A 14,092-nucleotide genomic window follows, 5' to 3' on the forward strand; every position below is an offset into this window, starting at 1 on the left:
TGCCAGGAGCCTCCGGAGAAGCCGCTTACAGCAGCTGCGCCCTGTCGGCGGTGCAGGTTGGGTCCCTGGGGGCCAGGCAGCGCAGAAGGCTATTGTCCGCATGTGTCCAGGCCAGCCCTAGCCCTGCCTCCACCTGCGGCCTCCGGGCTCCCCGGGCACACACAGACCCTAGGAAGCCCTTCCCTTCCTGCTTCCCAACCTCCTGCCTCGGGTGCCAGGCATCTGTTCCCTCAAAGCACAGGCGCTGGGGCCTGGCCAAGCTTTGGTCTGCCTTGGAGGAACTGGCACAGATGCACTGTAGATGCCCACCGGGATGCCCACGTGGGTTATTGGGGGGCTGCTCTGGAAGAGAATTCCCTGAGGGAACTGGTACCCGATTCCAGGCTGCCTGCTGGACAGCGTGCGACCCGATGCTGGGCCCATGTGCTCTTTCAGGACCTCAGTCTGTCTCTCTCTCCCCTCCCCCCTCCTCTCTCTCTCTCTCTCTCTCTCTCTCTCTCTCTCTCTCACACACACACACACACACACACACACACACACATTGGGGGTAACCCTTAGCCCATGGTTCTCAAAGTGTGGTTCCAGGGCCAGCAGCATCACTTGAGAACTTGTTGCAAACCCAAATCCTCAGGCCCCATCCAGACCAACCAGATTTAAAACCCTCTGACAGGAGGGGCCAAGCAATTTGTCTTAACAAGTGATTGTGATGCCCGCTCAAGTTTGAGAGCCTCTGGTTTCAAGTCCACCTGGCACAGGGTTCTTGAGGGGGGGCGGGGATGGAGAGTGAGAGACCTGGCTTTAGATCTCTCCTTTCCGAGCTTGTTTTCTCATCTGTAAAATGGGTCCATTTGACAAATTGCACCTTCTTTAAAGTCTCCCTGGCAATTCTAATCTTTTGTAATTTTAAACTTCACCTTGCAGGACCTCACCTCCGTTTCCCCAGCTGGGGAATCAGTCATGATCAGGGTCAAGGAATGGTCCTCCCACCATGTTTCTTATCTGAAATACGGGACGATGGGGAGGGAGTCACATTTCTAAGTCCTAAGGCAGAGGTCCTCCAGCTTGACTGCACTTGGGGTGAGGAGGGTGGGCTCATTTACAGCACAGACTCAGCCCCCACTTCTATTCACTAGTTCACTGGTCTGAGATGTCGTTCCCTACTGACCCTGATGCAGGAGGGGTCTGTGGGCCAGAGTTGGCCAAGTCCCGATTTTCAAATCCCTTCCATGGCTGGACCGAAATGTCCCCTTCTAGGAAGTGAGGGGGAAATGCAGAGTCCCACCAAGACTCTGTAGAGTCCCACCCACCTTTTTAGCCCCAATAGCGCCACCTCTAGGCCAGACAGCATCCTGTAGAAATTAGAAGAAAGGCTCCCGTTCCTCTGGGTGGATGCAGCCCCCTGCCGGGGTCTGACAAGTGGACTTCCGGGCTGGGTTTCCGCCCCGGCTCAACCCCTCAACCGCACACTCTGAATGCAGCAGCCCTGGTAGCCTCACTGACACCGAGCAGGCTTTGGAGTTGGCTGCACCCAGGTTCAAGTCCCACAGATCAGAGAGGTTGAGTGTCCAGCCCAGCGCACACAGCAGCGAGGAGGCCAGGCTCTCCAAAGCCCAGAACTTACTGGCTTTTTTTTTCTGGGTGCTTCTTGGGACTGTGGGTATGTGTTAGGAAGGAGGGTGTCAAACACCATGGGACCCCGGGAGCAATTTCAGAACTAACCCATCCTTCTCCATAGGCAGGCTGTTAACGCCACCGGCCACCTTTCGGACACTCTGTGGCTGATCCCCATCACATTCCTGACCATCGGCTATGGGGACGTGGTGCCCGGCACCATGTGGGGCAAGATTGTTTGCCTCTGCACTGGAGTCATGGTGAGTACAGCCACCTCAGGGACCCTCTCCTATTCCGCACCGGTCATCCCCTGGCTCCAGGAAGCCATGGAGCCAACGCAGGCAGTCAGGGCCACCCTCAAGAAACTGGGCGTCTGGGCCCCCACAGCCCCATTTCCTTTTAAAACACAGGAATCCATCCCCAAAACCAGTGGTTCTCAACCTTCTGGCCCTTTAAATACAGTTCCTCATGTTGTGAGCCAACCATAGAATTATTTTCGTTGCTACTTCATAACTGTAATGTTGCTACTGTTATGAATCGTCATGTAAATATCTGATATGCAGGATGGTCTTAGGCGACCCCTGTGAAAGGGTCGTTCGACCGCCAAAGGGGTCTCGACCCACAGGTTGAGAACCGCTGCCCCAAACCCTTGCTCTCTCAGAAACCTAAGATCCCAGCCCTCATCCTCCTCAGGAACACAAGGCCCCTAACTTCCCAGCCCCATTTCCTCCCAGAATCCAGGAATCCAGCCCTGAGCCCCGTCAAGGCTCCGCATCCTGCCCCACCACCTGGCCCCCTGGCCCCCTAGTCATCTAGGACTCAGGCTCTGGGAGAGGAATCCAAGCTCCCAGCCTCCATCGAGGCCACAGAGTCTAATCATGGAGAGTATGCCTGGGGGGCCGGGCTGCCTGGGGCCAAATCCTGCTCCTGCCACTTCCTAGCTGGAAGCAAGCCATATAGGAGTACCTCCCAGGCCTCAGTTTCCTCGTCTATAAAATAGGATACTTGCCGAAACCGGTTTGGCTCAGTGGATAGAGCGTCGGCCTGCGGACTGAAAGGTCCCAGGTTCGATTCCGGTCAAGGGCATGTACTTGGGTTGCGGGCACATCCCCAGTAGGAGATGTGCAGGAGGCAGCTGACCGATGTTTCTCTCTCATCGATGTTTCTAACTCTCTATCTCTCTCCCTTCCTCTCTGTAAAAAATCAATAAAATATATTTAAAAAAAAAATAAAATAGGATACTTATACCAGTGAACTCCTCGGGTTCTTGAGGAGATTAAATGAATTGAAACATGTAAAGGATCCCAAACGGTGCCCAGCACATAGGAAATGCTCAGGAAAGGGGGGGGGGGCTGTTATAATGGCCCCGGGCATCTGCCACCCCCACCCCAGCGCCAGTCCCTCAAGGATGAGGCAGAGGCTCTCCAGCCCCATGATGCCTCCTCCCAGAGTCAGCCTCTGCCCGAATCCAGACATTTCACCCTTCCCCTTCACAGACCCAGGCATCCAGTCTCCCCCACGCAACCCTTATCCCCCCACTCCACCCCCCGAGACCCAGCACCCAATGCCTTGGGCTTCACCTTCCCAAGAAGACCGGGCTCCTCTTACCTCAAGGACGCAAGCCACCAGTCCCCAGCCCTGATGTTGTCCCAGGAAGGACATGTTGAATCCCCAGGGAGGAGGGTGAGGGACACCCCAGTGACCTGATGGCCAACTGGGTGTGAGCAGCAGGGAGGAATGGTTCCCGCAGGAGCCTGAGGTCTGCCCCTTGCCCAGCCCAGCCCTCCTCTCCTCCTCCATTCATACCCTTAACCAAAGAGAATATTTTGATGGTGTAAATACACACAGGAGTTCATCTCAGACCCGTGACTTCTAATCCTCGCTCCCCGCTTGGAGCTGTTTGCTTGTCTGTCAACAAACAGACAAGGGGTGGTCGGGCCTGCTTTCTGTGGCTGTTGGGGGGCAGGGGGGGGGCAAGGAGAGCTGGTGGAACAGGGCTGGCCCACAGAGCTCCACAGCCCTGTGTCACACACAGTGCCTGCTGTGCCCACAGGGAGTCTGCTGCACAGCCCTGCTGGTGGCGGTGGTGGCTCGGAAGCTGGAGTTCAATAAGGCAGAGAAGCATGTGCACAACTTCATGATGGACATCCAGTATGCCAAAGAGGTGAGGGCGGGCTATACAGGAGTCCCAACCCCAGCTCCTCCTCCCTCAGACTCAGGACTCCAGCCCCCAGCCCCCAGCCCCCAGCCCCACCTCCCTCAAACCCAGGAGTCCAGGCCCCCAGCCCCTCCTCCCTCAGACCCAGCGGTCCAAGCCCCCAGCCCCTCCTCCCTCAGACCCAGGGGTCCAGGCCCCCAGCCCCTCCTCCCTCAGACCCAGGGGTCCAGGCCCCCAGCCCCTCCTCCCTCAGACCCAGGGGTCCAGGCCCCCAGACCCTCCTCCCTCAGACCCAGGGGTCCAGGCCCCCAGCTCCTCCTCCCTCAGACCCAGGGGTCCAGGCCCCCAGCCCCTCCTCCCTCAGACCCAGGAGTCCAGGCCCCCAGCCCCTCCTCCCTCAGACCCCTGGGACCAGGCCCCCAGCCCCTCCTCCCTCAGATACCAGGGGTCCAGGCCCCCAGCCCCTCCTCCCTCAGACCCAGGAGTCCAGGCCCCTGGCCCCTCCTCCCTCAGACCCAGGCTCCCAGCCCCTCTTCCCAGAGCCAGGGGGGTCTGTCTGCACCGACACTGTGCCACCCTCCCCCAGATGAAGGAGTCAGCTGCCCGAGTGCTACAAGAGGCCTGGATGTTCTACAAACATACACGCAGGAAGGACTCTGGAGCTGCCCGCAGGCACCAGCGCAAGCTGCTGGCTGCTATCAACACGTGAGGGCTGGTGTGTGTGTGTGTGTGTGTGTGTGCGCGCCCACACCCTAGTGGCACCCACATGGGGGGGAGGGGGATTGGTGTGTGTGTGTGTGTGTGTGTGTGTGTGTGTGTGAGTGTGTGTGTGTACAACCCACATGCACCCATGTGTGACTGAACAGATATCAGCCTGGACCTCATAGTGACTCTGAGAGTCTGTGGTGGCTGATTTTGCATATCTCGGGGTGTCTGTGGATCTGCATACCTGGGTCTCTCCCAGGGAGGTGGACTCATGGGTGCAGCCCCCCACTTCAGCTCTCTAGCAACTTTTCCTCTTTGTACTGTATATGCGTGGGTCTCTCCTCCCCTCACCCCTCCCCTGCGCTGGGGCCACATCTGGGGACCAGGCTGATGGGAAAACTGACGCCCTACTTCTCCCCACAGGTTCCGCCAGGTGCGACTGAAACACCGAAAGCTCCGGGAACAAGTGAACTCCATGGTGGACATCTCCAAGGTACCGGGATCCCGTGGGAGCGGAGAGGGAGGCTGGGGCCACGGGCAGGGAACTCTGGCCCCGGAATAGGGAAGGAACCCTGGCCAGGGCCTGGCACACAGGCACTCAATAAAGGTTTGTGGTTGGATGAATGAATGATGCAATACCGAGTTTCTAAAAGTCATGCATTATACAGAGAGATCCCTTTTAAACTTAAAAAAAAAAAGGCACAAAGGACTCCAGTGTTTGGTTTTAAATTATTTTTATTGTCAACTTACTTACATGTGAACGGATATAAAATTCCTTCAACTTCTGACTCTTACACAATAATAAAACCAAAGCAAATTTACAAACCAAGCCCAAATACACATGGCAAAACCAATAAAATGGAAACGCACAACACGGGCATGGGGAAGGGCGACTGTCTCGGTGAAACTCAATCTCTGCTGCTGCTGTGAAGAGGGGGCCAGGACCCGGGGTGCCTCCCCTGCCTGGCCAAGCCGCTCAGCTCGCCCCCTCAGGGCGGGGACGTCACACCCCTTGGCTGGACTCACAGCGTCTTTTGCTTATCTGGTGGCCTTTGCTTTTCCTCATTAGTCCGTGACAGTTCAAACAGTGGTCCTCGGCACCCCTGCCATGGTAAACACAGCCACAGGTACCGGCCTCTACGCTGCATGGCTCAGGGAGGGGGTGGTGGCCTAGATCTGCCAGAACTGACAGGCGCTAATTTCCTAAGATTATCGAGCCATAAAACACAGAGTTAAAGAATTCTCATAGAAAGCTCACATGCCCTCAAGGATGAAGCTGTGAATCCTGGTTTGAGAAGGCAGGGAAAGGGCTAGGTGGATTTTGAAGGCAGGTGTTCATCAGTATTAGTGAGTACCTCCAACATCCCAGGCCCTATTGTAGGGGCTGCTTTGGGCCTGTCAATTAACTGCTCCAGGCCTGTTTCCTCAGCTGTAAATATGGGGACAGGATTTTCACTCCCATGACTAGTAGGATTTTGCCAAGTAGCGGGGTGTGGTAGAGGTCAATACTTTGTACCTGTTACAACTGAGGATAAACCTTGAGGGCCCGTAACTAAATGTTGGTTCCACTGCCTTCCCCACCGGACAGGGAGGCTGTACCTCAGCCCTCTGATACCTCCGACCCTCTCTCTGCCCAGATGCACATGATCCTGTGTGACCTGCAGCTGGGTCTGAGCAGCTCACATCAGGCCCTGGAAAAGCGCATTGACACCCTGGCAGGGAAGCTGGACACCCTGACGGAGCTGCTTAGCACTGCCCTGAAGCAGCTCCCGGAACCCAGCCAGGAGGCCACATAGCTGGTAAGGAGGCTGGGGCGTGGGCAGGAAAGCATTCTGGAGGAAAGGTGTCTGTGGTCTGCACCCCATATGGTGAAGGGGGCAGGGGATGGCCTGAGACAACACTGGCTGTGCTGGGAAGAAAGGACTCCAAGATTGGGACTGGATGGCAGTGGAGGAAGGAGACATTTCTCCCTTGTGCTGACCCTCAATACCCTCCCCTTTATTGCTTGGAATCTGTCTGTCTGTCTCTTCGCCTGTCTCTGGGCACGTTCTCTGGCTCCGTCCAAATGCCAGCTGCTCCTAATCTCGTGGTGCCGGGTACACCCACCCTCTTATTTCCTCCTTTGCCCACTGGTGTCTGTCCGTCTCCACTTCCGTGTCCCCGCTCTTGCTCCTCCTCTGGTGGCTGGTCTGCCTGTCCATCCATCTCCCTTTGTCTCCCCAGGACCCATGGAGGAAGAACCAGGCTACTTTCCCCAGGATTGAGGTCAAGGACATGCTCTCTTCCACTCCTGACCCAGCCCTATGACTAAAACACCTCAAATGCAAGGACTCAAGGGGCCCCACCTTGGGGTGGGTTGACTCACTGAAGCTGCTGGAGGCGACACTGGCTGTAGGAGGGAGGCCGTGGCCCATCCCTGAGGCCCCAGATGGGAAAATGGTCACCACTACCCCACATGCCCTCCACAAAAACATCCTCACTGTGCTGCTACAGCTGACCCCCAGCTTCTGTGGAAGTGGAGGTGCCTGGGGGCTGAGACGGCTGCGGCCCAGAGTCCAGGATCCTGGGGAGCCTCAGTTACCGCTGGTCGGCAGAGCTGAAGGAGCCAGGCCTGAAGCTGGGACAAGGCAGGAGGTGGCGCCCCCTGGTGGGAGAGCAGGAGGACACTATTTTTCTAGAGTTGCAGAGAATATGGTGGGAGAGGAGGCGGAGGGGGTGAAGGGGCTCACCAGTCTCTGTTCTTATACTTTGTAATAAATTTTAAACAAAGACGGAAGTGGCTGTTTCTTTCTAAACATATCCACACTTCACACAGGCAGCTCGTCCAATGGAAGGCCCTTACCTGCCCTGTCTGAACCTCAGTTTCCCCATCTATAAAACAGGCCTTTCCTAAGTGCCCTCCCAGGTCTGTAGGCTGCAGAGTCCTCAACAACCTCCCCACCCAGATCTGCGACTAAGAACAAGGGCTTTGGATTCAGGCAGATCCGGGCGCCACCACCCACTGGCTGTGTGTCTGGGGGCAAATGGTTCCACCTCTCTGAACATTTTACCTCACGTGTAAAATGGGGCCACCCCCCAATGGAGCTGCGGTTAAAACAGAATGGCACAGAGGGTCAGGAATTCAGTGAGAACCAAATACAGGAGCTATTCAATCCTTTTATTACTGCTATTGGTTTTCAGACACAATGCTTGGCTGCCCCTTTTCTCTCTTCTGCCCTTATCCCCTCACTAGAACCTAGATGACAACTCACCCATCAGGAGACTAGCAGGACCCTAAACCACCCCCCTACACTCATTTCACATCTGCTAGGACTCAGACCGGAAAAGGGAGGGGGCTGGCACTTCCGGAGATCCCACTGTACGCTCAGCTCTGTGCTCCCCTTTTATAAATCACCAAGACCACTGCCCCATCCCACCCCACCCCACTGTAGAGACACAGAAACTGAGGTTTCAGTGGAGCCAGTCCTGAAGCTGAGAACCAGGGCTGCAGGGTCCAGATTCACACGCAGCCTGTCCCCCTGTGCCCTGCGGAGATGAGTCAGAGGCAGAGTGGCCTTGGGGCTCGAACCCAGGTCTCACTTCCTACAGTGGCTGCATTCCCCTTTGGGAGGCTGATTCATCCTCACTTCCCTGGAGTTGCGGGGAAGCGGGGGCTGCGAGTCATCCTCCTCTGCTGAGCTATCTTTGGATTTCCCTCCAAGTCCGAAGCCAGCCTCACCCCTCAGCCCTGCTAAACTGGGGCCTGCACCACCCACTGCCCGACTGCCTGCCCTTCCTCGTCACCAACCCGCCTGGGGAGCAAAGGAGACAGGAACTAGATGGAACCTCTGAAGACACTTCCAACAGCCTCCCCTCAGGAAGCCCTACTTACAGTGTCGCCTGGTAACCGGCCAAACTTATTAGTCTGGGACCACTCTTTCTTCGTCCCCCTCTGCGCCCCTTCAGCTGGCAAACTCCTTCCTACTCCTCCTATAGGCCTTGGCTTAGGTGTCCCCGCCTCCAGGAAGCCCTCTGAAGCTCCCATAGCCCCATGAACCTGTTCACAGTATTTATTGGACCAAGCACCACGTTAAGCCCTTTGTATAACCCATCTTACAAATCTCTACAAAAGGAGGCAAAGTGGGTACTGCTGGTCCCGTTTTACAGATGAGAAAACGGAGATGAAGGAACCTGCTCAAAACCACAGCAAAGAGGTGGGTGAGCTGGGATTTGACCCAGGCAGCCTGGCTCCAGAGCCCCAGTGCTTAGCCAACTGGTCTATTCAGATCATCACACCATGTTTCCATTTTTGTTCACTATTGTGCCTTCAAGGCCACGTGCAGGGCCTCATATGCACAGTCAATCTCTAATGTGGCCCAAAGCCCCTCGCCTTCTACCACATGTTGGCTTCCACTGAGACGAGGGAGGGACTGGTTTAGAAGGGGCTTTATGACTAAGAAACTTAAGAACATGTGAGAGATCCCAGTTCTGCATTATCTGGGATCTGCCCCCACCTACCTGCTCCCATTCTCCTCTGTGGGTACAGGTCCTGACCGCCCCCCCCCCCCTTCTGGCAGACCTTGCCCTCCTCTCACAGAACTGGCACTTCCTGAAGGCCCTGGCCGGCTGGGGCTGCAGGCATGAGTCAGAGGGCTCTGTCCTTGAGGGGCTCAGTCTCAAGGTAATTTCTGGCTACCTCCCTCTCCTACTTCTGTTCTGCCATGTACGCCCACGAGAGGACTGGGTGGAAAAAGAGGGTCCAGAGAGGAGTGGACGCTTACCAGGATCAGAGAACCAGTCAGGTGCTGAGGTGGGCGCCACGCTCTGGCCTCTCTCCTTCCATGGACCCACCCTCACCCCTGAAGACCTTCCTAATAATACCCAGACCTGACTGGGCCCTGCCCTTGCTCAAAAACCTTCCATGGCTCCCTCCTGCCCTCTCTTGGTCAAGCTCCTAAGCCTAGCTCATTTTTCCTTTTATTAAGATCCATTTTACATAAACTACACACGTTTTAAGTGCAGTCTCAATGAATTTTTACAAATGCATTCACCAGAGTAGCTATTACTCAGATTAAGCTAGGAGTTTCCAGCCCCTTAAAAGCTCTCCTGTCCCAGCCAACACCTTCCTCCACCCTCGGTATTTACTTCTTGGGTTCTCCAGTGGCTGTGAGATGCACCCAGTACACTCATTCTTTTTCACTGCAGAATAGTGTTCCATTGTGTTAACACATCCACAGGCCTCGCCTGGGGGGTTCTTTAGATGCTGCCCCCCACTTCAGATCCCCCCTTCCTGGCTGCTAACTATCATGCAACCAGTTCCCACTTACGGTGTTTCCTCACATCAAGCAATTCTCAGACACCAGCTGGGAGTCTTACAAGAATAAATAACATAGTGAGATTTTGTTGAATAGTGTGGATGAAAGGGGGTCATATACTAAACCAGACAAGCTCTGAGGCCTGCATGGCATCCAAAAATAGCCACATAGGATGGTTGAAATAAGAACTTCCTAACTAAAAGTGAGTCATGGAGGGCAGTCATATCCCAAGCCAGTATTTTCCTTGACAAAGGTCAAGTTTTACCTTAACTGAGCCTGTCTATTGTCTTTTTGCATCTACAACAACATCCCTTTGGGATGTCAAAATCATCCTTCTTTTTCTAGACCCCTCAGGCACCAAACACCCACTAGAGCCAGAAACCCTTCATGCAATCGTGTTCCCTGAATACCATCTCTATGTGCTGTAAATGTTAATTGTTAACTATCTTGTACCCACCAATGTAAAAGAAGTGTTTGTCTCTCCAGTTTACTCTTTATGCAATCTCAGAAATTTCCCCTTGCTTTGCTTTCTTTTTCCCACCTCCCTAATCTACCACCAATGAATTTCATGTAACCCTTCTTTCATCTCCTCCTTTGATTATAATGTATAAAATATATTGCAAAACTGCCATTCTCAGGAGCATTTCCTCAACCAATTGAGATTTTGTTTCCCAGCAATTATGGTCAGTTTGGCTCAAATAAACTCACACCCATTCTCCACAGATCTGGACATTTCTTACATTGACAATATGATACTACTAGAGGCCCAGTGCATGAAATTCATGCACGGGGGAGAGGGGTCCCTCAGCCCGGCCTGCACTCTCTCCAATCCGGGACCCCTCGGGGGATGTCCGACCACTGACTCCTAACCACTCGCCTGCCTGCCTGCCTGATTGCCCCTAACCCCTCTGCCTGCCTGTCTGATCACCCCTAACCACCTCTGCCTCGCCCTGCACCCGGGACCTGGGCTTCCCTCCCTCTGGCAGGCCGCAAGCACCCAGGACCTGGGCTGGCTTTGTCCGGGCTGGCTGCAGCCACAGGGCCCAGGACTGTGGGCCGGGCGGCTTGTCCCTCTCCCAGGCTGCAGCCTGGCTGGTCCCCATTCCTCTCTCATGAGCTCATTTGTGCCTGGCTGGTCCCCATTCCTCTCTCCCCAGTGTTGAGTGTCTGAGCCTTTACAGCGTGACTGCGTGAGGGTGCGATGACCATTTGCATATTAGCTCTTTATTATATAGGATTCTGATACTATCTACTTGGAGATAGAGTCAGATTCCACAGGATAAGAGCTCAGTCCCACAAGACTGTCCCCCCCACTTCAGCCACCAATTTCAAGTCCAGGTTGTCACCTGTGCTTCTGACTGGCTATAGATCAGAGGTTCCAACAACCTGCTCCCTTGGATTCCATTAATTTGCTAGAGTGGCTTACAGGAACATTTTACTTCCTAGAACATCAGCTTATTATAAAAGGATGTAAACTAGGAACAGCCGGATGGAAGAGAGGCAAAGGGCAGGGTAAGGGGAGAGGGCCTGGAGCTTCCATACTCTGAGCATGCCCCTATCCTGGCCTCTCCACGTAGTAACCTACCGGAAGCTCTCTTAACCCAGCCTTTTGATTTTTTATGCAGGCTTCATTACTTAGTTGATTAAGTCATTGGCCATTTAGCAATTGATTTGACCTCTAGCCCCTCTTCCCTCCCAGGAGATGGGGTGGAGGGAGTGTGGAACTAAAAATCCCAAGACTGTAATCATATGGTTGGGTCTCCTGGCAACCAGCCCCCGTCCTTAGGTTACATAGGGGCTTTCCAAAAGTCACCTTATTAACATAACAAGGCACCTTTATCACTCTCATCTCGGAAAATGCCAAGGGTCTGAAGGGTTCTGTGCGGGGGAAACAGGAGGAAGACCAAATACGTATTTATTGTAAATCACAGTATCACACCTGCTTCTGCCATGCGGCTCCTCTTGCTTCCCAAACATTCTCTGCCTGAACTGCCCACCAGTTAAAGCAAAGAATGTTCTCCTCTCCCCCTTGCCCCACCCACTTGGAACAGCCATCACCAGTATTTGTCCAGTTCTTTATTCAGATCCATAAACATTCAGATACATCAACATCAGATTAAAAGTCCAAAGACCTGTTTTGAGCTTTTATGCTGTGTGGAATAACTGCCAATATATAAAAACCACAGGAGTGGTTTTTACAATTTGGAGGGGATGTCAAAGAGTAAGACTTTCCTTTCTTTTACCAGGATGAACTGGCCCTACTTCAATTCCAGCCCCTCTCTCCACCCTGTCGCACCCCGTCACCTTTTTGAGGAGCCGGTTCCTAAGTCTCTTCCTCTATCACTCCCATCAGCATACGAACAAGCCATGATTTCTTCCATCTTAAAAACATCCCACTATAGCTGTAAGCACTTTAGAGCCTCCATGATCCTTAAAGTTCACTATGTATTCACCAAACTGCAAAACATCTGGACTTGAAATTCAGTCTTTACTTTAGATATTGTAAAAATAACCAGCGTGAAAAATAACCAGTAGGAAATCAGTTCTGGTGGAGCAAAATCCTATTACATGCATCATGGAAGACTTTCACAGCCATAAAGAGCTAAAGAAGCCAGACGCACAGAAGACCTGCTGTAAGATTTCATTTCTATGAAGTTCAAGAGCAGGCACAACTCATCTGGAGTGACTGGCATCAGCTCAGTGGTTGCTTCTGGAGTGAGGCATGGGCAGGGAAATGCACACAGGGCAATTTCTGGGTATTTGGAAAGGTTAGTGGTTATATGAGTACATATATTTATAAAAAATCCAATGACCTATATACCCTTAAAGTCTGTGCCTTTACGCACTTTACATTTAAGTTACACCTTGCTGAAAAAAAAGTAAAAGAAAAGTAAGTACTTATAAACTTCTTCTAGAATCTGTATTACGCTATTGAGATGTTTCCATAACATAGTTAGATGAAAGGTTAAAAAAGCTGTGTTTTTTTCATTGTAGACCCCACATCCACCTGCAGCTACTGCCCTGTATCTCTGCTCTCTAGTGGAGCACCTTCTCTTTGGAACCCTCTGTCCCCTAGACACCAGGTTATCACCTCTTTTGATGTTCCCGCTTCCTCTCTAGGATGCTGGTCCTTTCCCTGTCCCAGATGTGGGAGGCCCGATGACCTGGTCTCTCTATCCCCTCAATCTCGATGGTTTCAGAAAAACTCAGGGCTTTAAATATCATCTCTATATAAACAGCTTTAAAAGAAAAACTGCAGGAAAGAGTTTGCTTTTATGTGGGAGGGGGAAATGGAAGAAAAAAGACAAGTAAAATGTCGATGACTGTCAATACTCAGTGATGGGTATGTGGGTGTTCTTTATCATAATACCTTTGTGTGTGTTTTTAAAAAGTCAGTAAAAATTCTGAATCTACAAACCCTGGTTTCTCTCCCAAACTGTGACCACTTACTTGTTGTCCAATGTGCATCTCAAAGTTAAGAAGTTCAAAGGCTGTCAATTTCCCATCAAGATTACTTCCCATCTTGATAAAAAGCATCACTTTTCATCCAGTTCCAAAACCTTTAGGATAACTTATAAGTCAGCCCTGATTCATGCTTCCTCTCACACAACCCTCTTCCTGAGTCACCATCATCTCTTGCCCAGGCAGGGACATCAGCTTCCTCATCTCCTGTTTCCACCCCTGCCCAGCTGCAGGCCATTCTCCTCAAAGCAACCAGCATTTTTATTTAACTTTTAAAAAATAGATAATAATCACATGGTTCAAAAACATAAAAGTCCTCACAAGTCTTCCTCATAGCCCTTGAGCCACATCTGTCTGTAACCCTCACCTCCACAGGCAACCACCATTATTAATTTTCAGTGTTTGCTAGAGAAATCTTTACAAAACATACACGACACACTGGTCCTTGCTCTCAGCCCTCCAATGGCTTTCTGGTACACTTGGAAGTTAATTCCAAAGCCCTGACAGTGGTCTGCAAGGTTCTACGTAATCCAGTTTCTCCCTGTACCCCCATCCCTAAACAATCCTGCCCCTCTTCCCCTTGCTCTGCTCGTCACTCTGGTCACCCTGACAACCCTTAAGCAGCCAGGCCCACTCCACCTCCTCGGGTCTTTCTGCTTCCTGCTCTTCAGCATCTTTACATGCCTCATTTCCTTACCTTCTGCTCCAAAGTCACTCCTCGGAGCAGCCTTCGCTGACCACCTGTCAATCTCAGTTCCCTTACCCTGGTTTTCTTTTCTCCCAAGCATCTTTTACCTGACATCACCTACCCCACTAGACTATCTGCTCCCAAAGGTCAGGTGCTCTGTCCTATTCACCATAG

At 52.6% G+C, this 14,092-nt stretch overlaps 1 protein-coding gene across 1 annotated transcript; it reads left to right on the forward strand.

Moving 5' to 3' along the window:
- Positions 1 to 1,718: 1,718 nt before the first annotated feature.
- On the forward strand, positions 1,719 to 7,245 carry KCNN4 (potassium calcium-activated channel subfamily N member 4; the record flags this gene model as incomplete). Its single annotated transcript, XM_014467557.2, has 6 exons — positions 1,719 to 1,871; positions 3,665 to 3,775; positions 4,356 to 4,474; positions 4,898 to 4,967; positions 6,112 to 6,273; positions 6,698 to 7,245. Coding segments are annotated over 5 exons (612 nt in total), but the record flags the coding sequence as incomplete, so codon positions are not given.
- Between the last annotated feature and the right edge of the window lie 6,847 nt (positions 7,246 to 14,092).

The sequence above is a fragment of the Myotis lucifugus genome, unplaced genomic scaffold (genome assembly GCF_000147115.1).
Source record: "Myotis lucifugus unplaced genomic scaffold, Myoluc2.0 scaffold_402, whole genome shotgun sequence".
Taxonomy (NCBI): domain Eukaryota; kingdom Metazoa; phylum Chordata; class Mammalia; order Chiroptera; family Vespertilionidae; genus Myotis; species Myotis lucifugus.